A 21,082-nucleotide genomic window follows, 5' to 3' on the forward strand; every position below is an offset into this window, starting at 1 on the left:
AAATAGTGACTGGAGTATGGCAAAAGAGCCTATCACAGAATGGTGGAAGCACCGCAAGTATTATGGCAGTTTACGCGTTTAACAATCAACGGAACGCAATTCTCATCTACTAGATGTTCAATAGACGCGCTTGTTATAAAATATACTATACCACGGACCTGACTAGATTGATCGTCAATAATTCGTGCCAGGCACGCAGATCGGATTTACACGCGAATCGGAACTGTATTACAAAATAATAACGCAAAAGAAAATATTTCAACCAGTCTAGCGACTTTGACGCGACTCAAAAAACTAAGTCTTCTTAATACGGAAAAATGACTGGTTGAATAACGCACTTTAATCTCGCGGAATGATTATTATTGAATATAATGTGATATAAGAAAATGTAAGGAAATGTAACAAAAAGAATAACGAAAAATATCAGAACGCAAAATCGTGACTCTACTCGGAATGCGAAAAGTAACATATACACGACGGTTACAGAATTTCGTCGGTCGTCTACGATTTAAACGTCTTTCGCCAAGGACGAGTTATTATAAAACATACACTGAAATCACGACGCACGACGGTCGCGTGAACGTGGAGCGCGTAGGCAAAAAAGGAACGTTTGAATTTGTTAACCGTGCTGCAAAATATTAACTTTACGCGCCTCTTAAATCGCAGAGTGGCGAGCCAGTGGAATCCGGGGATACTTCCGGTCCAGCAAGGTTTTTACCTGCGAACCTCAGATCGACAGGGGCACTGACTTCACGATTTCACTCACAATCAAAGGATGAGAAAGTCGCGCACTAAGTCCCGACCCTCGACTCCTTTGCAGATTGAAATACATGAATTTAAGAGTATCCGATAACCGTGGATTTGCCGGAATCCGTCAACGTTCTTCCTGTCGTACGAGGCGTACTCAAGGAAGAAATTAAGACTGCCAAGAGCGAGATCACGGCCCTCCAAATTGCAATGTAAAATTGCCAGAGCACAAGCAAAACGATGATGACTCGACTAGGTTTCCCTAGGAATCAACGACGTCTCGGATATGCCTGTGTAGAGCGATCTTTCGAGGGTGCTGAGTCCCAAGATAGAAGGCCACTACTAAATGAAAGGGAGATGTCCAAGCTCGGGCTCTAGTCACGACTTGCTGGATCGTAATCTGAAGACGGTTGTCTCTAGGAAGAGAGCCGTAGGCGAAAACGTCCGTTCTGCTTGTCGTTTGGGACCAGAGTGTCAATCGATGGATCGACACTGAGCTCCTTCGATCCGGCGTTCGAAAGAGGGGATTCGCGCACGCGCTCCACTATGACGAATAAGTAGGGATAGCACGTACCATCGCTATAGTTCCGATCTCCCAAGAAAAATCTATACTACTTTGTACTATACTATGTAACTGTACGAATGTACGGTTACACACTCTTGGCCGTTCATATTTTTCAAAAAAAGAATAGAATATCATATCCGGAAATTGGGAAGGACGTATTTATTCTGCAGTTTTACCAAAACAAAAAAATAATAGCAACAAAAAATAATGATAGAAATAATGATCTCATGACATATGGGTTGAAAATCGCTATCGTAGTCGATAGAACGACGCGTGAAAAAGAAATTCACGCGTCAAAGTCTATCGCCTCTTCCAGGCTCGAACGTCCCATTCTCCATGATACATTATATCGTCGTCGACGGTTCGGTCGACGCACACAGCTTCAGATATACGAGCTGCGAATGAGCGCGCGGTCGAGCGTAGAAAACGAACGAACTGCGCGGGGGATCCGGGGTGGAGAAATGGAGGTGAAAGGACAACGAGGATACCGAGAGAATTGTATATCTAAATAAATAGTAATAATTGAAGTGTATAATCTTTATTTCAGTACAAAGTAGACGAGAAATAGACTAAGTGGTCAATCAAATCAAGAAATATAGAAAAACATCAAGTGTAAGAAAGAGTGGAGGAAGATAGGAAGGGAGATAGAGGTTATGCGGAGGCGCCGCCCCCGCTAACCCGATATGATGAAGAGGATGACAAAATGAGCAATGGAAATGAAAGAAAAAGGAAATTCAGAGAAGACTCTTCAGAGGAAGAAGCGGGAAACCAGAGAGAAACGGAACAGACGGGCATGATGGCCAGCCCAATGAGAAAAGAGGAGCTAGGTAAGGCAGACCAATGTGAGGGCAGCACAGGGAACAGGGAGGTAAGTAGACCTAGGATTGGTAATGGTGTGACTAGCGGAAGGGATTCAATGGAAAGGAACAGGTGGCTGTCGAGAATAGGGGAAGGGAAGGTATAGTAGCGAACAAGGCTAAAGTCATTGTTCGGACGCGGTTGAGAACCTTTGTCGATCGAGGGAGGTTTATGATCTTAAGAGGCCCAGCGCGTTCGTCGCCGGGAATAGCCCTTTGATTCGAAGGACGAGTCAAGGCAGGGCCTTTGTCTATCGGTTTTCGCTCGGTTCGGTCCCACGTGCAAGTAATAAACGACCTAACGGTTTCGCTGTCCCTCGTGCGTCATCGATAGAAGGTAGAAAGAAAGGACATTTTCAAATGCCACCCCTCTTATGCTAGAATTTTCAGGCGATTTCCGGGTATTTTTTGCTTGCCTTTTTTAGTCAGCTTGAAGACTTCGGGCAGTTCGGATCGCGGTCGTAACATGGTTAGTTCGCGAGTGCAAGAGCCGAATCTCTTTCGATCAATCGGATGTCGTTCGGATGTGACTATTGCAGTCACACCGACGACTCGTAGGGTTGGTTACATCACGTAACCACCCTGGTTACTCGGATGTCGTTCGGATGTGACTATTGCAGTCACACCGACGACCCGTAGGGTTGGTTACATCACGTAACCACCCTGAATACACATATTACAATTACATACAAGACATCCGTGGTCGTAACGACGACCCGGTAGAGTGGTTACTTCCTGTAATCACTCTGATTCGATATTATTGTTCAATACAAAACGACACGATAGGGTTGGTTTTTCCACGTAACCACCCTCATTACACAGTACAAAATACACGCAATCGCACTTATGAGCCGGAGAGCAACGGCTTCATATGTGATTATTTTAATTTAAATACAATATAAGATAATATTACATGCGATCGCTCGCACCTCGCTTCAATTCGTTTTTTCTCTTTAATATATTTTAAGAATCAGGGGTTTTTATGCCGTATGGCTTTTCCCCTTCATTTTTTGAGAGCCAATAAAATCAAACGTTTTGGCTCAATTATTATTAAATTTATTTATGAACCTACCTCACTCCTTAACATAATCTGAAATACGGGACTTCTCCATGTTGGAGAGGTTTCGACGCTACAGTCATTTCAAACGTGGGAATTAAAAAAAAATACAAGATTATAGACGACGAGGAAACGAACATAGGACTAAAGACTAAGGATAACGATAGGTCAAAGGTAAGAGAACATGATTATAACAAAGAACAGGACGCGAGAGAAACTACGTACGTGAAAGAACTCGAGAGCGGAGAATACACTATATGTATTAAGTTAAAAAAAGAAAAACTATCTAATAAGAGGAAATATAACCTTGTTAAGATCTATAATGCAATTAACAATTTAGGGATAAAGATCAAAGAAATCAGAATGGTGGCCTTTTCGAAGGCCGAAATAACGATGGGCACGAGGAAAGAGGCAAATAGAGTTATCGAGTATGGCAGAAAGAGGGAAGCGGGATACGAGGCATATGTGCCCAAAAGGAAGAGATCGAGACGCGGGGTTACAAAAGACTGGAAGGGATCGATTGAAGAACTAAAGGACTGTCTTATGGCAGGCCAAGGAGAATACGAGATACAAAGATTGAAGAGGAGACGGCTAAAAGATGAGAGGGCTATATGGGAAGAAAGCGATGCCATTTTGTTTATATTCAAGGGAGACTCCTTACCGACCAAAATGTACATCGGCCAGGGGCACGTGTGGCTTAAAATGGAGCCCTTTATAGAAAGCGTGAAGCAGTGCTTCCGCTGCCTCAGATTTGGGCATTTGCAGGCGGTCTGCAGATCGAAAAGTAAAAAATGCATGATTTGCGGGGATGAATTTCACGGCGAATGCAGGAGAGAACCCGTGTGTATAAATTGTGGGGAAAGTTACCGATCAAATGCGAGAGAGTGCGAAGCTTTCCAGCAGGAAAGCGAACTCAGAAAAGTTATGGCATATAAAAACGTGTCGTACTCGCAAGCAAAGGACATGCTCAGGGATAAATATGCAGGCAGGAGGTTCGACCTGAACCTCGAAAACGAGAAAGACTTCCCCAAGCTAAGGGGACCGCGCAACAACAACAGAGGGGAAAAATGGGAAAGGTTGGAAATACCCGAGAGAAGAGAAACGATAAATGAATGGAAACAAAGAAGCGGTAACCATCATGGCAGGGAAAAAGGGATAAGCGATGACAGCGATAACGACTATAGAAACCGAAATATTCAGATACCGGGATATCAGAGAAGAAAGAGAAATGAGGACGGCCCGAATGGAAGGAAGAATTAAAACCCTACACAAAATTCCAATGGCACGGGGCAGGCCCAAAGTGAAAAATGCCCCCAATATTGACGTGTACGAAGGGAACAATTATGAACAGGATGAGAGGAGGAGGAGAATGACTGGCAAAATCAAAGGAGAGAACTACAAGCTCCTGGAGGACATTAAGAACAAGACCTATGATGAGATATTAGATCAGATAATCATGCTGATAACGGAAAGAAACTTGCTGAATAGTTTCGAACAGAAGTTAAGAAAGGAGAGGAAATGGAGAGAAAACACTCAAGCAGCGGACACGAATGAAGATTGGTGGGGTAACGGGCCCCACCTCGAACTAGTGATCCCCGAGAAACAGGCAAAAATATTCGCGAAACAAAAAGAAAGAAGGGAAGAGATAAAACGATTAAAAGAAAGCACAGCATCAGATACCCAGATAACACAGGTAGAATACGATGAAGAAAGGGATGAAGAGGGAAAAAGAACTGCTACCCCTTCTCCGGTACCCGAAAGAGCACTGTCACCCATAGAAATAGAAATAGAGACCACTTCGATGGAAATTAGCAGAAGGGAGGAAGACGAAACTAGCAAAGAAGCGCACAATTAAAACATTGAACGTCAAACAAAAACTGATAAACAACAATATCTGTACAGGTAGTGATAAGAGACCTAGTAAGTAAATTAATATATATAGTCATATTTTAGACAACTAAGAGTTTAAAAAAAAAAAAAAAAACCTTAAAAAAGAAAAACCAAAAAGAAAATTACGTTATATACTCAAGTATAGTAGCTGTAAATATACATACTAACTCTAGATTAAGGACAAACAGTAGTCTAACACAATATTATCACCCAATACCCTAAACGGACTCTGTAAGATGAAAATAGGTTTGTGGAATGCAAGAAGTATCAGAGGAAAAATGGCGGAGATTGGAGCAATAATCGATGAGTATGACATACTGGCGGTCATGGAGACGTGGCTGTATCCGGAGTTTGCACTCTCATTCAAGGGATATAAGATAGTAAAACGAGATGCGCTCGACAGCACGAATAGAGGAACTAGAAGAGGTACAGCCGAGGGAGGCCTGTGCCTCATAATAAAGGAGCAAATAAAATTCCAGGAAAAAACGATAAACGATGATACGAATATGGAAACGTTGGCGGTATCCATTGAGTCAGAGGAGGGTAACACCGACCTGATCTTGATATATAGAAGCCCATCCAAAAACACCACACAAACGCAGTGGAACAATCTTCTTGATAACCTAGAAAAAAATGAGAGAATGATCATAATGGGAGATATGAACGCCAAGAATATGATGTGGAACTGCGCAGAAGACGACACGCAGGGATTAAGATTGGCAAACATCCTGGAGGAAAGGGACCTGTTCGTGGTAAACGGGCACACCCTGTCTCGCCCGGCCTCGGGCTCGTACAGGGCGTCCAATATAGACTTGCTTATAACGAAATTTGAAATGTTGCAGAGGATAGACGCCAGTAACTCGGGACTCACGCTGGGGTCGGATCACCAAATAATTGATATACAGACGGATATGACAGTGCCTCCGGGCGGCATGAGTAAACGCTTCTCGACAAGAAAGTACGGATACAAAAAAATCAACTGGAACATGTACAAAATGAGAATGGACGTGGCGAGTGGGAACCTTGCGAGGAGCGGGCCCGAGGTGATGAGCGAGACGGAGGAGGAAGCGGAAATAAGAAAGGCAATATATAAGGGATTGAAGGAGGCAGGAGCCACCAAACCCAAGCAGATTCGAAACAATCACGGGAGACCCAAGGAGAATGGGAAAAGAAAGAACAAAAGAAGATGGTGGGATGAGGACTGTGATAGGGTAAGAGAGGAGAAGAAGAGAGCCCTAAACACGTTCAATAGAAGACGAAACGAAGAAACCTGAAAAGAATACAAGGTCTGCGATAAGAAAATGAAGGCCATGATAAAGAAGAAGAAAAGAGAGGCGTGGGAGAAATTCGCGGACAGCGTGAACCATAGTGCTGACTGCAGAACTCTGTGGGAAAAAATTAAAGGACTACAAAAAGGCGCTAACCCTTCCCAGAGCATTATGACACCGGATGAAAGAAGCGAGCTGGAACAATCCGAGATAAATAAGATCTTTGATAACGATACTCTACCGGTCGAGACGACGAACGGTGTCGCGACGGATGAACAGAGACAAATATATGCTGATCAAACAACAAATCAACAGGAGAACCCGTTGAATATGAGGGAAATGATATCGGCCATCGACAAAATTAATAAAAAGTCCGCACCAGGAGCAGACGGAATAGATAATAAAACGATAAGTATGCTACCTATTTCCTTCTTAAATGTAATGGTAAAGTTGTTCAGTAGGGTGTGGGACTCCGGCAAAATGCCACCAAGCTGGAAAACGGCAGTTGTCATACTATTAGAAAAACCGGGGAAGAAAACGCTTAGACCGATCGCTCTGACCAACTGCATTGGAAAACTAATGGAAAGAATCGTGAATACTAGATTGGTAAGATGGGCCGAGGAAAACAACGTGATACACGAGTGGCAGAATGGATTTAGAAGAGGAAGATCGACGATCAATAATCTGGTGAGGCTTAGAACAGATGTACAAAATGGTTACAACAGCGGCAGAGCCACACTAGCCGCGTACCTGGATGTAAAATCGGCCTACGACAGGGTTGACCATGGAATGTTGCTAGCCATTTTGAGGAAGAAAAGATGTCCGATCAAAATATTTAACTACATTAAAGACTGGCTCAAAGGAAGGACGGCAACGGTCGTGAGAAGATTTGAAGATGACGAAGAGGGTAGGGTTGTAAGAGGGCTGCCACAGGTGTCAGTACTGAGCCCAATCCCGTACAACATATATACGAGCGAAATAATGGAAGGCCTCGACGATGAAGAACTGGTAAAATTACAATTTGCAGATGACATCGGTATATACGTGTCCACTATTTATCACAACATTGGCAATGTCAGAAAGTTGGAAACGGCACTAGACAGAATAATAGTGAACCTGGAAAAAATAGGCTTAAAATTATCAGTGGAAAAAACGGTTATCGTCAATTTCAACAGATGGAGAGGGACGAGAAGCTCGGATAGTAGAGCGGGTGGGGCGGTCACGGTGAGGGTAGGATACGCGCGAATAGTTGAGGCAAACGAGGCAAAATTCTTGGGGATAATTTACGATAAAAAGTGCTATTTTCGCGAACATACGAAATACGTGGAAAGGATAGCGAGAGACAGGCTTAACATGCTAAGATACATCGCACATATTTCTAAAGGTGTGGATCAAAATATAATGCTAATACTATACAAAGTGTTGGTCAGATCGGTGTTAGAGTACGGGGCGATGATCTATATAGATGGGAGCGTGAACAACATAGAAAGAGTAAACAGAATCCAGAATGCTGGGATTAGGATAGCAATAGGATATAGAATAACGACACCCACAAACGTGATGCATGTCGAAGCGGGAATTATGAGTCTAGAGACAAGAATAGGTTTATTGACAGGAAAATACCTCCTCAAAAAGATAGGAAATAGGAATGGGACATTTTTGGACTGGTTTTATAGAGCATGGGAAAGTGTTAGAGATAGACCAGTGAAAAACTTAACTTACGTAATGAAAACTTTTAGGAAACACGAGGAATTGATGACGCTTGCGAGACGGAATGCAGAACGCCCGAGCACTGAGTTGCTGGAATGCCCTGAGCCCCGGACAGAGTGGCGTGCCGGGGAAATGATGGTACTGCCGAACGCGATCCTGGCGAGCATCCCAGCGGAAACGAGGTAACACTATGGCTCAATCAACGAGAGCTTCGTCGAGATGTACACCGATGGGTCCAAGAGGCAGGGGGCCCAGTCGGTTGGAGCGGCTGTCGTCACCAAAAACCACGACAACTGGAACGAGAGGGTCGTTAGCGTGAACCCGAGGGCCACCATCTTCACTGCAGAAGCAATCGCGATGGTGGAAGCGTTAAAGACTTACAAAGAATCGGAGGACGATAGAAGACTGTTGCTGTACAGTGACTCGGCGAGTGTTCTCAAAGTTCTAGACGGCATAAAAAGTAAAAGTATGAGTGACATACCGAATGGTAAAAGAAACGAAATAATTGCTAAAATACTAAAGGAACTGCATGAAATCTGTGTGCGTAAAAACTTACCGTGCGAGGTGGCAGCGGACCGTAAAAAAGCGCCGGTCGTATTCGTGTGGGTGCCAGCGCACAAAGGCATCGTAGGAAACGAAAAAGCGGACGAGGCGGCGAAGAGGGCCACGGATCGCCCACCGGACTCGGACTATGTAATACCGTATGAGGATATTTTAGTGACCTTGGTGGAAAGTGCGTGGAAGGACTTCTCGACATATATGAGAAGAGAGGCAACCTATAAGGGCGCGCGTTACTTTAATGAAATAGACACGAACGAGGGCTGTAAAAAACCGTGGTTTAAAAAATTTGCGATACAAACCAAAAGGACGATCTCGGTTCTGAGTAAGGTTCGATCCAATCATTATAACCTGGGAGAATTACTCGCGAGAAAATACCTCGTGGAGGACCCGGGGTGCGACTGCGGACAGGCGGTCGAAGACTTGTGTCACGTGATGTGGGAATGCGAAAAATACGATCATATTCGAGGAAAATTTATAGACAAACTACGCGAGAGGGAGCTACGGGGTAGACCCCAATACCAAGACTTGATTAAAAGGGACAAACCGGCGGTATGCGTCGCGTTGGCGAGGTTCTTAATAGAAACGAGCAAAATAATTTAGAGCGCGGGCGCGGAAAACGGGGACGCTCTGGGAGGCGAAACCGGTCCTGAATGTAGAGGACGGAAGGCATGTGTGAGTGAGAGAAGAGGAGTGACGGAAATGAGTGGTGTGAGGGGAAGAATGGATAGGGAGGAATAGCCGGCCTGGGGTGCCCGGGGTGCGGGATGCGAGGGAAAAGTCGATAGGCAACTGTTGGACGATATTTAAAAATCAAAAATAACATTTATTGGACTCGATACAAAACAATAAATTACAAAAGAAAACGCGCCTCCCGACTCCGCACTCCTGTGCGCGGGGTCTCCGGGACCGATGCTCCGGCCCTGGTATGCGGAGTGACCTGAAAAGAAAGAAAATAATGAGTGTACAATTAGTCAGAATCGCTACCGAGTATGTAAACGGAACCACCTCTTCGAGAGGAAGGAAACAGAGAGTAAGTATGGGAATAAGTGGGAATTGGACCCAATGAAAAGAAAATAAAGTCGAGAAAACCCTCGAGGGATGGTTTCCGGAGGCTTGGAAAAAGCGAATAAAGTGCACGAACGAGAGAGAGTGAGAGACAGTGAATGGTGGTATGACAGAAATGAGTTTGGGAGAATGAGAATGGGAATGAGAGATATAAAATTAGAATAAGGCTTGTACAGAAAATCATTATATAACGTATATATTATCATAATTGAGTGGGGTAGCATGGGAAAAGTAGTGAGAGGTGCGTTCGAGCGGAGTGCCGGGACCTGTGACAGAAGTGTCAAACTAAGAGAAATAGCAGTACTGCGAGAACTTAGAGGAAATAATGAGTACGCTAAGCAATAAAACCAATAAAAGTATGGAAAGAAACAAAGACATAAAGGTATGGAAGAACTGGCAAGCGTAAAAGTATGGTAAAACGTAGAAAAGGAAAAAGAAATGTACACAAATGTAAGAAAGAGGAGAATCAAAATGTGCGGGGTTTGTGTTGGCAGCGCAGCCAACCCATCCCCTAGGCGCGTGGCCGAAAGTTTTCATTCGGCAACATAGGGACAGATAAGTCCCTAGAAAGACCGGCCCGTACGATAGTGGGGGGCTGAAGCACCCTCCTATCGGAAAACAGGGTAAAATTAATGGAATGGAATGGAATGGAACGAACTGCGCCCTACAGAATAAACGAGGAACTAAATTTCTGGTTTGTTTTACCTTGTTGACGTCTTTCGCGAATGAACAGTCAACGAAATCGTAGTTTTCAAATTACTTCTTCCTGGAGACTTGTACATCATCCCTTGGGTGCTCGTTTTGTTCTATCCGACCCAAAGAATGGTAGTCTGGTACCCATTTGGAGAAACTATTGGCAGAAATGTTTATATTACGAATAAACTGATGCAGGTGAGTCTGATCCGCCATTTTCTTGACGGTTGACATACATAAATTTCAATATTTTATAATTTTTTGACCATTTGGATAATATAAGGACCAGACTATTAGGGCCTCCTGGACCCATTCTTTAGGGCCTCCTGGACATGTCCCTCAAATTTTTTTACATTCTGTTTAGAAATGAGGACGTAATTTGAAAACTCGCGTCTAGGGATTTTTCTAGGGTCTGTCGGTTGTTGCGAACCTCGCCTATATGTATGTGTGCAATATCGAGTGAATTTAGCTGCAAGCTTGTAATCACAAGCATTGAAAGAAATGTAATATGGCGACGATGCCATAAGAGTATGGTTGCAGCATGTCTGCATTATGTTATATCAATGCTCATAAATTAGGAGCCAAAATTCAAAGGAATAAACAAATAAAAGATAGGACACTATCGCACTATCTCGACATAAGCGAAACGACAAGGATGGCATTCGACGAGCCTGGAGTCGGAGTGAAATGGGGCTAAACAAGGACAGAAGTTACAGTGCGAGAGAGAGGCTCTTATGCAGCTTCCGGTTCGGTATGGAATCACGGTGTGCTTTCGCAGTTTCGTGCCCCATCCTATAGGGCGGAGGGAGCCACCTTCGCCGTCCGATGCTCGACGCAATTAATTATTTCGACAAGCGAGTTTTTAATTGTGCTGGTTATATATTTTACTCGTTGAGGAATGAACCGCCTCACTTCTTCGATTAAGCATTTATTTGAAAAAATTTCTTTTCTCCTAAAATACAAAGGTATTTCTCATGCGAACGAGGCATAATGGCTGCGCGCTGGCGCGTGACCCGGTGGTAAGGGCACCTTCCCCTTTAGTGCTTTTTCACTAGACGAAAGGACACTATGATTGATATTGTACACACATACATATGTTGTGTGTCCGTCGCGGAAAATAGGGATATTTGGGGATTTTATGTGCAGGTGTGACACTCCGTGGAGCGCGGAAACGCTTCACTCTCAAGGCGCGGATATGCAAAATAATAAACTATTATTATTGTTTTGAGTACTTTAATATTTTGAATTCAATTTAAAACAGAACTTTGACTTTGTGTTAACAAGGCTTAGAACTTTCTGTGCGAAAACGACTTGTCCGTAACGAGTGACAAAATCATTCTAACGATTCTGCGCTTGGCGGAGGAGATCTTCGCGCGTTGTCGGTCGATGCCCCTTCCTTGGTGGATCCTGGATCCTCCCTCAGGATCATCCCTCGTCCAATGGTGGAGGGGTCCACCCCGTCTCGTGTGGGCCCCTTCTCCTGGCTGTGGTCCACCCTCAGGCGCGTGGAAGTGGAGGCGCTCCGCCAAGACGCTAGAATGTTGCGGCGCACATGTGCTACGAGAAAGCGTGGGACCTAGAGAAATTAGGAAACGACAAGACCTTGTACTTGCCAAAGCAACTCTCGAGGAAATTTACGATCCTCTCAGAGTGCATGAATAGACAGGATATCGGAAAAGACTTCGTAGCTTTTAAGGACCGTTCGTGACTTGGTCAAAAACAACGAATTGGCTATGGTCTATCATAAATTAGTCTTTTAAGAACTTTCGAAGTGAAACTATTCCATTCTCTGGATTTCCGGCCTTCTCTCAGCTCGATCACCCACGTCGAGGGGTTTACAATTTACTCTTTGTCTATTTATATAAACGTACGCACAGACTATGTTCGAATTTCGCTCTTAATTTATGACCATCGATACAAAGGTCCTCGAAGAACATTCAAGACATATCGATACAATAGACTATCGATAAATATTCCCATGGCAGTGTCGCCACACCACTCTAAACATATTCACGTGATAACATTTCACGTTACACAGTATATATGTACATCAGAAGTGCTACCAACTTCTGATACAATCGTTAAAAATACGAATGTTATCTGACGTATCTATAACGATTCGAATTTTTTATTTACGTGTTACGTCGCGAGCGAGAGATACGGCGCGCGACGTACAAAATTAAAAAACCTGATTTTAATTATTATGTTGGCTGATACGCGGTTGAGAACGGTATTAGCGCTACCACCAGTCCTAATCGCTCGAGACGATGTTAGATCCTTCGCGATTAGAACAATAAAAGAGTTGTTAGATTAATTAATAGTTAATCAAGATGTTAATCGGGTTCGTCAATGCTCTAGTCCCATACGGGCCCCTCGTGTGAATTTGTACGAAGATGGTAGGCGTGAAAATAAGGAAGAAGGAAGTATTTGAAAAGTAAATGAATTAAACTAATTAGGTGTAACAGAAATATAATCTCAAAAAGTAAGTGTAACAATAAAAATGGTTGGTTAACAGAAAATGCGAGCTGTTTGAAATATAACAGAAAATAAATGCATTATTAAGAAAAGTTTAGATTTTATGAAGAACGAAACTATTGATTATAGAATAGTTAGAGGTTGATTAAATGGTTCGATGATTCGAGCGACGATGTCGTACAAAGAATTAAACGCGAACAAAAGGAAGAACGGTCCCAGAGGGTAAACTACCAGAGCCTCGGTTTCGTGGGGCCGCCTTCTTTTGTGTGAAATCGGAATTTTCCAAATATTTTAAATATTCGATACCTTATGTCTCTATTGTAAACGGAACGATCTAGAGGGAAACTTTCCAGAATACGCGGTTTCGTAGATCGCCCGTTTTGCCTCGCCACGTCCAGATTCGTCGCATTAGATAAAATGAAATGGACAACTTACCAGGAATCAAGGTGAAATAATAATATCTGATAATAGATAGTTAGTAGCTTTTCTCTGGTGTCGTTGGAAAATCTGGAAATCAAAGAAGAGATGAGGAAACTGCCACTGCACTACGCGTTCGCGATCGGCCTTTATTACGGTATTACGGAACGATTAATTACGAAACGAGCACAAAAGTATTGTAAAGACGACGCGACGCGAAAGAAAAAAAAAAACCAAAAAGAAAAGTAATTAATTCAGCGGACGGTTTAAAACGAAAGAGAAAAGGATAGTGATTGAAAAGTGTGAAATTTAACGTATTCGCAAGAGTCTTTAACGCGGAAAACGCGAACCGCAATCTCCCGGCACTCTGCCTTTTTCAAGGACTTTACCGGTCAGCTAATTTCTACGATTTTCACACGAAACTATTGCTCGACGCGAACACGGGCTCCCCGCCACGTACCTCACGATTTTTCGACGAAGAGTCATTTGCCTCAGTCAAGCGACTCAAGTGTCTCAGGGTTCGACCCGCGATCAAGGGCCCAAAGTGGGGACATCATTTGGCAAATCGGGGTACGTGACGGAGGGGAAATCCCGCGCGTATTGGGCTAGTTGGCCGCTCTTCCTAGTTCCCTCATCCCTTCTTGACTTCTACCTCTACCTTCGTCTAAGGTTGTCCATTTCTTTCTACCCCTCTAACGCTTCGGTTGATTTCATGCGTCGCAATTCTAAAGTTCTGGAATATTCGAAATCTGTTACGACTTAATTTATTTGAATTTGCTAATTAAAGAGGCCTTTATCATGATATTTCCGGCATCGAAAGAGGTCTTCGTTTTATTAGAAATATTTGGTTTACTAGTTTGGATGACCATTAGTTGAATATCGTTAATTATTATTCATACGTTAATTGTTCTGTTAATCTCGTTGTTTAGCGGTTTGCGCGAGATGCAGCCGGTGTTTTATAATCGTCGACAAATTGCGGATACATGCGTGTCGCATTTAATTAATATTCATTCCGCGCTTATAAGTTATTAACATTCTTATTCGTATCTCGACGATTTACGTATATTCGAACGTTCTACGTTTAACGTTTAACGGCGATGTTTATAGACTCGATCGACCTTTGTCTCGAACATTCGTGAACGATTTCGAACTACAGTGGTTGTCACGCAAACCCTCGCATTCCAATATCATTCAAACAGTTTCATTCCATTAAGTTCCAATCGCTTTGTTCTTAATCACACGCACTCCTCGTGGAAGGGTCGGCTGACGCATGCTTTGCAAGTATGAGAGGTACCTCGCTAATAAAATAGAAGAAAATTCTTTTTATGTTGCACGGTTAAGTTGGGAAATTTCCAAGTGCGTCGCACTGCTTAACCGCGCGGCGAAGGATGTTTATGGTACCTCTCCCTAAACGGTTTCGACTTTCGAAGTTTTTGTCGCTGCGTAGTTTCGACAAGGCAATCATCCCAAGGAAAGGTTGTCTTGTATTATTTGAAAGAACTAAATATTGTAAGCGCCAGATCGAAACCCCCATCTAACGCCAATCTAGCGAAATTCCGCGGCCAGAGATCGCGAAATAGTGGCGAAGGGAGGGGAAGGACATTCGACAAAAGGACCGTCGAGCGATGTACGTGCGAGCGAACAGATTACTAAGTGCGAACGAAGGACCGCTTCGCCTAGCCAAGATAAAATTTTGTACAAGGAAAATCGCATTTGTATAAAAGGGAACTTATACAAAAATAAAGGTGTTATTCCGTTACATCCCCTTTTGTTATACAAGAGAATAAACACTTGTCGAAGGAACGTACAAGGAGTGAAGGTTAATTACGCTGATTGCCTACCACGTGCTGGCCGAAATCCTTACAGAGTTAAATTTCAGAAGTGGGATTGGCCTGCCTCTCAATTGCAAATTGGTGTGGACTATTTGATTTTGGTGAGTTTATAAGACAATTTAAACTATTAGTGACCGAAAAGGAACTCGGTAGTGTCTGATAAATCGCGAAGGTAACTGACTGTTCGGGAACATTCCGCGAAAAAGGGAAGCCATATTGGAAGACGGTTACAGTCCTTTGTTCGTAGAGATTGTTCTAGAAAAGGGAAGCCATTTTAAATCACGGGCACGTGTTTAACGAACTATTGCGCATTTACAATTTGAGTGTGTGTTCAACTTGAGAAAAGTAACGGTGCAAGATGCGTCGCGAGGACTTAGAGAAACTCAGTATAAACGATTTACGGGGATTAGCGACTTCTTTGCAATTAGTTGCAAAAGGGTCTCGATCGAGTGTGTTAGACCGAGTGATAAACCATTACGAACGAACCGGTGAATTAATAGACATGGCGACTGATGGTGCAGTTGGTGGTGTTGTCGGCGATGCTGAAGCCGAGACACGACCAGTTTCAAATGTGACCTTGGACAATAGCGCTGGAACGTCATTTCAACCTCGTTGCGGCGCAAATGAGCTGGATAATACCACGTTGCTGTGCGACTACAATATCAACGAAATCGTACGTTCTGTAGTCCAGGTACTGAGTGAGAAGCGGCTTTCGACGCCGCCTGAACCTGCCATTGTCAACCCACCTCTGAACCCGACGCAGGTGAGGGAGACGGAACGGAACCCGTCCAACACTTGGCATCTGGTAAAATGCGCGGGAAAACTGATTCCCTCCTTTGGAGGTAAGGAGGAAGAATGTATTATTAGATGGCTTGAAAGAACCGCTTGTGTTGCGCGCATGTACGGTTTTAATGATAACACAATCTTATTGGCAGCAATTAGTCAATTACAGGGTCGGGCTTTAGATTGGTATAATCGCCAACCCTTGGAATCAGTTACAACTTGGGAGGAATTTAAATTCCAAATTAGACGTTATTTTGAGCGCAAAGAGACTTATACTGCTACAATGGCGCGAATAAACACGCGTATTTGGAAGTCTCACACGGAAAAGTTCGTGGAATATGCGGAGGCCAAGTTGAATTTAATGCAGTCACTTACGTTAAACGAGAAAGAGAAAATAGAACTTTTGGCGGATGGGGCAAAGGATTTCGCCATCCGGAGATTGGTACTAAACACGTGGATTACTAATGTTCCAGATTTTATAGAACACGTAAGGAAAGTTACCGAGGATAGTGTGTCTATGCGAAGAGTGGAACCGACAAGCAAATATCCAGTGCGGAAAATCCCGGTGCCGGTACGTAAACCAAACGGCCCAGAGGAAAAGGTCTGTTTCACGTGCAAAAGACCAGGACATCTGGCGCAGAACTGTGCCGTCGCCAGACCAACCTGCTTTAAATGTGGCCAGGCTGGCCACCTAAGTACAACCTGCCCGAGGAGAGAGATCAACCGTGGATCGTCCCTCCACTACATGGGAACTCAGCACGAAGAAGAGGATGATGCAGTAGACTCGACACCGGAAGAAGACGCTTCACAAATTGGGCAAATACAGGCGGAAAACGGGGTAAAGCCCTACGTGCATATACAACGACTGAACAGTGGGGCAAAAATATTGGCCTTAGTGGATACAGGTAGCCCGATAAGCTTAGTTAAGAAATCGGTATATGAGAACTATTTTAAAAATCTAGAATTACTTAGAGTTAAGAAAGGCACTTGTTACAAAGGTATAAATGGATCGCCGGTAGTAGTGTACGGTAAAATCTACGACCAAATAGTTTTGGATAAGATACAAGATACGTGGTTTGATATTATTTTGCTCGTGGTAGATGACAAAACTATGCAATACGACGCCATAATAGGCCGTGATTTTCTGAACAGTTCTAACCTTAAACTTACATTCTACAACAATCAATGCGTTTTTGAATGGGTGGAGGAACAGGAGAAGTCGGGGCGGGACATTCTTACTATTAATGCGATAGAGAGTAGGGAAAGGTACGATGTTGTGATGGAAAATCTAGACAAAGACCTTAGCATTCAAGACCGTCACACGTTATTAGGTATCCTTAAAGAAACGGATGAAATGCAAACTCAACCAATTGACGATAATTATTTTGTATCTGTTTACTTAAAGGACCAGTCACTTTTCAGGTATGCGCCTAGACGAATGTCAATCAAAGAAAAAGAAGAGTTGCAAGAAATTATAGATGACTTGCTAAAAAGAGGCATTATTAAAACGAGTATCTCACCGTACTGCTCTAGAGTAATACTTGTGTCCAAAAGGAATGGAAAGAAGAGGCTTTGTGTTGATTTGAGACCTCTGAACCAAAGAATATACCCGCAAAAATTTCCGTTTCCGATTATAGAACACCAACTGGATAAACTATCGGGTAAGAGAGTTTTTACTAAGCTTGACCTTAAAGACAGTTTCCATCAAATATCTATCAATCCTGATCACACTAAATACTTTTCGTTTGCCACACCTTCCGGGCAGTATGAATTTGTGAAAATGCCTTTCGGGTACTCAGAAGCGCCTGCGGAATTTCAAAAAAGGGTATTACAAGTCTTAGACTCATTTATTAGAGCCGGTAAAGTTTTGATTTACATAGACGACATTTTAATACCTACGATTACAATTACAGAGAATTTAACTATCTTAAAAGAGGTACTGGTATGTTTAAGGAAACACAATTTGGAATTGAATTTAGCAAAATGTACATTTTTGAGCAAACAAATTGAATATTTGGGATACCTGATCACGAGTGAGGGCATTACTATGTGTACACGTCACGTTCAAGCAATATTAGAGTATCCTCAACCAAAAGATATTAAAGAATTAAGAAGTTTTTTAGGTTTAGCGAATTATTTTCGAAGGTTCATCAAGGACTATTCTATCAAAACACAACCGTTGTAAGCACTTATGAAAAAAGATGTGGAATTTAGGTTTAATGAGGAATGCGAAGAAGCGTTTAAGAAAATAAAGAAGGAATTAACGACTCCGCCAGTCTTATGTATATATAACCCAGGAGCGGAAACCGAACTTCATACAGATGCGTATACCAAATTTACATGGTTGTTTCCTGTAAAATCCACTACCGCTGAGAAACTCATACAAACTCTAAGTCTTCTTTTTAATTTGTTTGGATTTCCAGTACGTATCATTAGCGACCGCGGATCCGCTTTCACTTCAAAAGATTTTGAAACTTTCCTAAGCGGCAAAAATATAAAACACGTTTTAACGGCAGTGGCATCACCGTGGGCCAATGGTCAGATCGAGCGAGTGCACCGATTCCTAAAGTCTACGCTAGCGAAAGCAACCCAAGAGCCGTCCAAATGGAAAGAGCAATTAGGAAAAACACAATATGTAATCAACAACACTTTACATAAAGCGATAAATTGTACACCTAGTAAAATGCTGTTAGGATATGACCAGCGACAAAATGACGATAGGGATTTGCAAACTCTAATTACACAACTAACTCAAATTGACATTAATATTGATCAAGAGCGCAAACGTTTACGTGATGCAGCACAAGTTGCAAACCGAGCCTTGCAAGAGTACAACAAAACACAATATGATAAAAGACACAAAAAGCCGACTCTATATCAAAAAGGGGACCTAATCCTAATAAAAATCTTGCAACCGCAACCGGGCAAAAATCAAAAGCTGCTCCCCAAATACAGAGGCCCTTACCAGATTAAGGAGGTATTAAAGAAAAATCGATTCGTTGTCACCGATGTACCGGGTTTTAACGTAACACAGAAACCGCTGAATACGATTTTATCCTCCGACAAAATCAAACCGTGGATAAAAATAGGCGATAAATAAGGCTACCAGAGTGAAGAAAAACCCTTTTGTTATTTCGTTATTCATATATATATTTATCATTTAATTTTCGCTATTTAGTAATATTCAACTATTTGTAAGTATCCTAGTTTTAAGTGTCAAACCAAGACTGAGTTTTTTTGTTTGTCTCATGTTACCGCGAATATTTGTATTTTAAGTTACCAAATCAATTTCCGTCGTTCAAGGACGAACGTACTGCCAGGATGGCCGAACTGTAAGCGCCAGATCGAAACCCCCATCTAACGCCAATCTAGCGAAATTCCGCGGCCAGAGATCGCGAAATAGTGGTGAAGGGAGGGGAAGGACATTCGACAAAAGGACCGTCGAGCGGTGTACGTGCGAGCGAACAGATTACTAAGTGCGAACGAAGGACCGCTTCGCCTAGCCAAGATAAAATTTTGTACAAGGAAAATCGCATTTGTATAAAAGGGAACTTATACAAAAAAAAAGGTGTTATTCCGTTACATCCCCTTTTGTTATACAAGAGAATAAACACTTGTCGAAGGAACGTACAAGGAGTGAAGGTTAATTACGCTGATTGCCTACCACGTGCTGGCCGAAATCTTTACAATATAGCCTCCTTTGTGTGCCTCGCCTGGGATTATCTCCAAGTGCTTCGCACTGGCGAGGTGCACAAGCTCGGTATATTGACGGTTAAACTATTGAAACTAACAAGAGAAAAGAAAAAGGAGAATTATAATTTTAATCTCAAACTCCTTTCTTGTGTTCTCCGTGAGGAATCACTTCCAAGTGCTCACGCACCCGACGGTAGAGCACAAGATCGGAGGACCGCGGACAGGTAACGAGGAAAAGAAATAAATTAGCAAGGCCCTTCCTTGCGCCCCTCACGTGGAAAGTTCCAGATGCAGCGCACCCGATGAGGAACGCAAGGTCGGGTTTATTGAAAATGTACCCGGACGTAACATACGACTTATTAATTACCAGGTTTGCCATACCGCAGTCAAATCGTTATTGGCAGTATATTCGGGTATTTTTAATTTTGCGCCGCCTCCGAAAACTTTAAAATGTATTTGGTATCCTATTTAACGATTAAGTAGATATTATTAATAGCTATGGAATATTGGTATAAATGAAATGGAAATTATTTGACACTTTTTAGTGCATTTCGAAGTCGGATTTGTTTTTTGTTTGTAACGTGATACGTTATCACGTGAATATGTTTAGAGTGCTATGGCGACACTGCCATGGGAATATTTATCGATAGTCTGTAGTATCGATATATCTCGAATATCAGTCGAGGACCTTTTGTATCGACGGTCATAAATTAAGAGCGAAATTCAAACATCATCTCTGCGTACACTTATATAAATAGACAAAGATTACATTGTAAACCCTCGACGTGGGTGATCGAGCTGAGAGAAGGCCGGAAATCCAGAGAATGGAATAGTTTCACTTCGAAAGTTCTTAAAAGACTAATTTATGATAGACCATAGCCAATTCGTTGTTTTCGACCAAGTCACGAACGGTCCTTAAAAGCTACGAAGTCTTTTCCGATATCCTGTCTATTCATGCACTCTGAGAGGGTCGTAAATTTTCTCGAGAGTTGCTTTGGCAAGTACAAGGTCTTGTCGTTTCCTAATTTCTCTGGGTCCCACGCTTTCTCGTAGCACATGTGCGCCGCAACATTCTAGCGTCTTGGCGGAGCGCCTCCACTTCCACCCGCCTGAGGGTGGACCACAGCCAGGAGAAGGGGCCCACACGAGACGGGGTGGACCCCTCCACCATTGGACGAGGGATGATCCTGAGGGAGGATCCAGGATCCACCAAGGAAGGGGCATCGACCGACAACGCGCGAAGATCTCCTCCGCCAAGCGTAGAACGTTCAGAATGATTTTGTCAGTCAATATAGACAAATCCTTCTCACGCGCTAAATTTAAAGCATTATAAACACAAAGTTAAAAGTCAGCCTAAATAGAACTTTAAAATATTAAAGTACAGTAAGCAATAATAAAAGTTTATTATTTTCACATCCGCGCCTTGCGAGCGGAGCGCCTCCGCGCTCCACGGATTGTCACGCCTGCGC

At 42.9% G+C, this 21,082-nt stretch overlaps 1 protein-coding gene and 1 long non-coding RNA gene across 2 annotated transcripts; one reads left to right on the forward strand and one right to left on the reverse strand.

The window, feature by feature from the left end:
- Positions 1-5,255: 5,255 nt before the first annotated feature.
- Positions 5,256-9,088, reverse strand: LOC143308261 (uncharacterized). Its single transcript, XR_013065256.1, has 5 exons — positions 8,955-9,088; positions 8,651-8,870; positions 8,476-8,538; positions 8,107-8,387; positions 5,256-5,739 (listed from the first exon to the last, which is right to left on the reverse strand). It is a non-coding gene; the product is annotated as an uncharacterized LOC143308261 (long non-coding RNA).
- LOC117605351 (uncharacterized) lies at positions 8,314-10,832 on the forward strand. Its single transcript, XM_034326589.2, has 2 exons — positions 8,314-10,611; positions 10,778-10,832. The coding sequence occupies exon 1, from the start codon at positions 8,314-8,316 to the stop codon at positions 9,253-9,255; it is 942 nt and encodes a 313-aa protein (XP_034182480.1). The 3' UTR covers positions 9,256-10,611; positions 10,778-10,832.
- Positions 10,833-21,082: the final 10,250 nt, after the last annotated feature.

The sequence above is a fragment of the Osmia lignaria genome, chromosome 3 (genome assembly GCF_051020975.1).
Source record: "Osmia lignaria lignaria isolate PbOS001 chromosome 3, iyOsmLign1, whole genome shotgun sequence".
NCBI lineage: Eukaryota > Metazoa > Arthropoda > Insecta > Hymenoptera > Megachilidae > Osmia > Osmia lignaria.

Coding starts and splice junctions, on each gene's coding strand:
- LOC117605351 (XM_034326589.2), top strand. CDS start 8,314: ATGTACACCGATGGGTCCAAGAGGCAGGGGGCCCAGTCGGTTGGAGCG.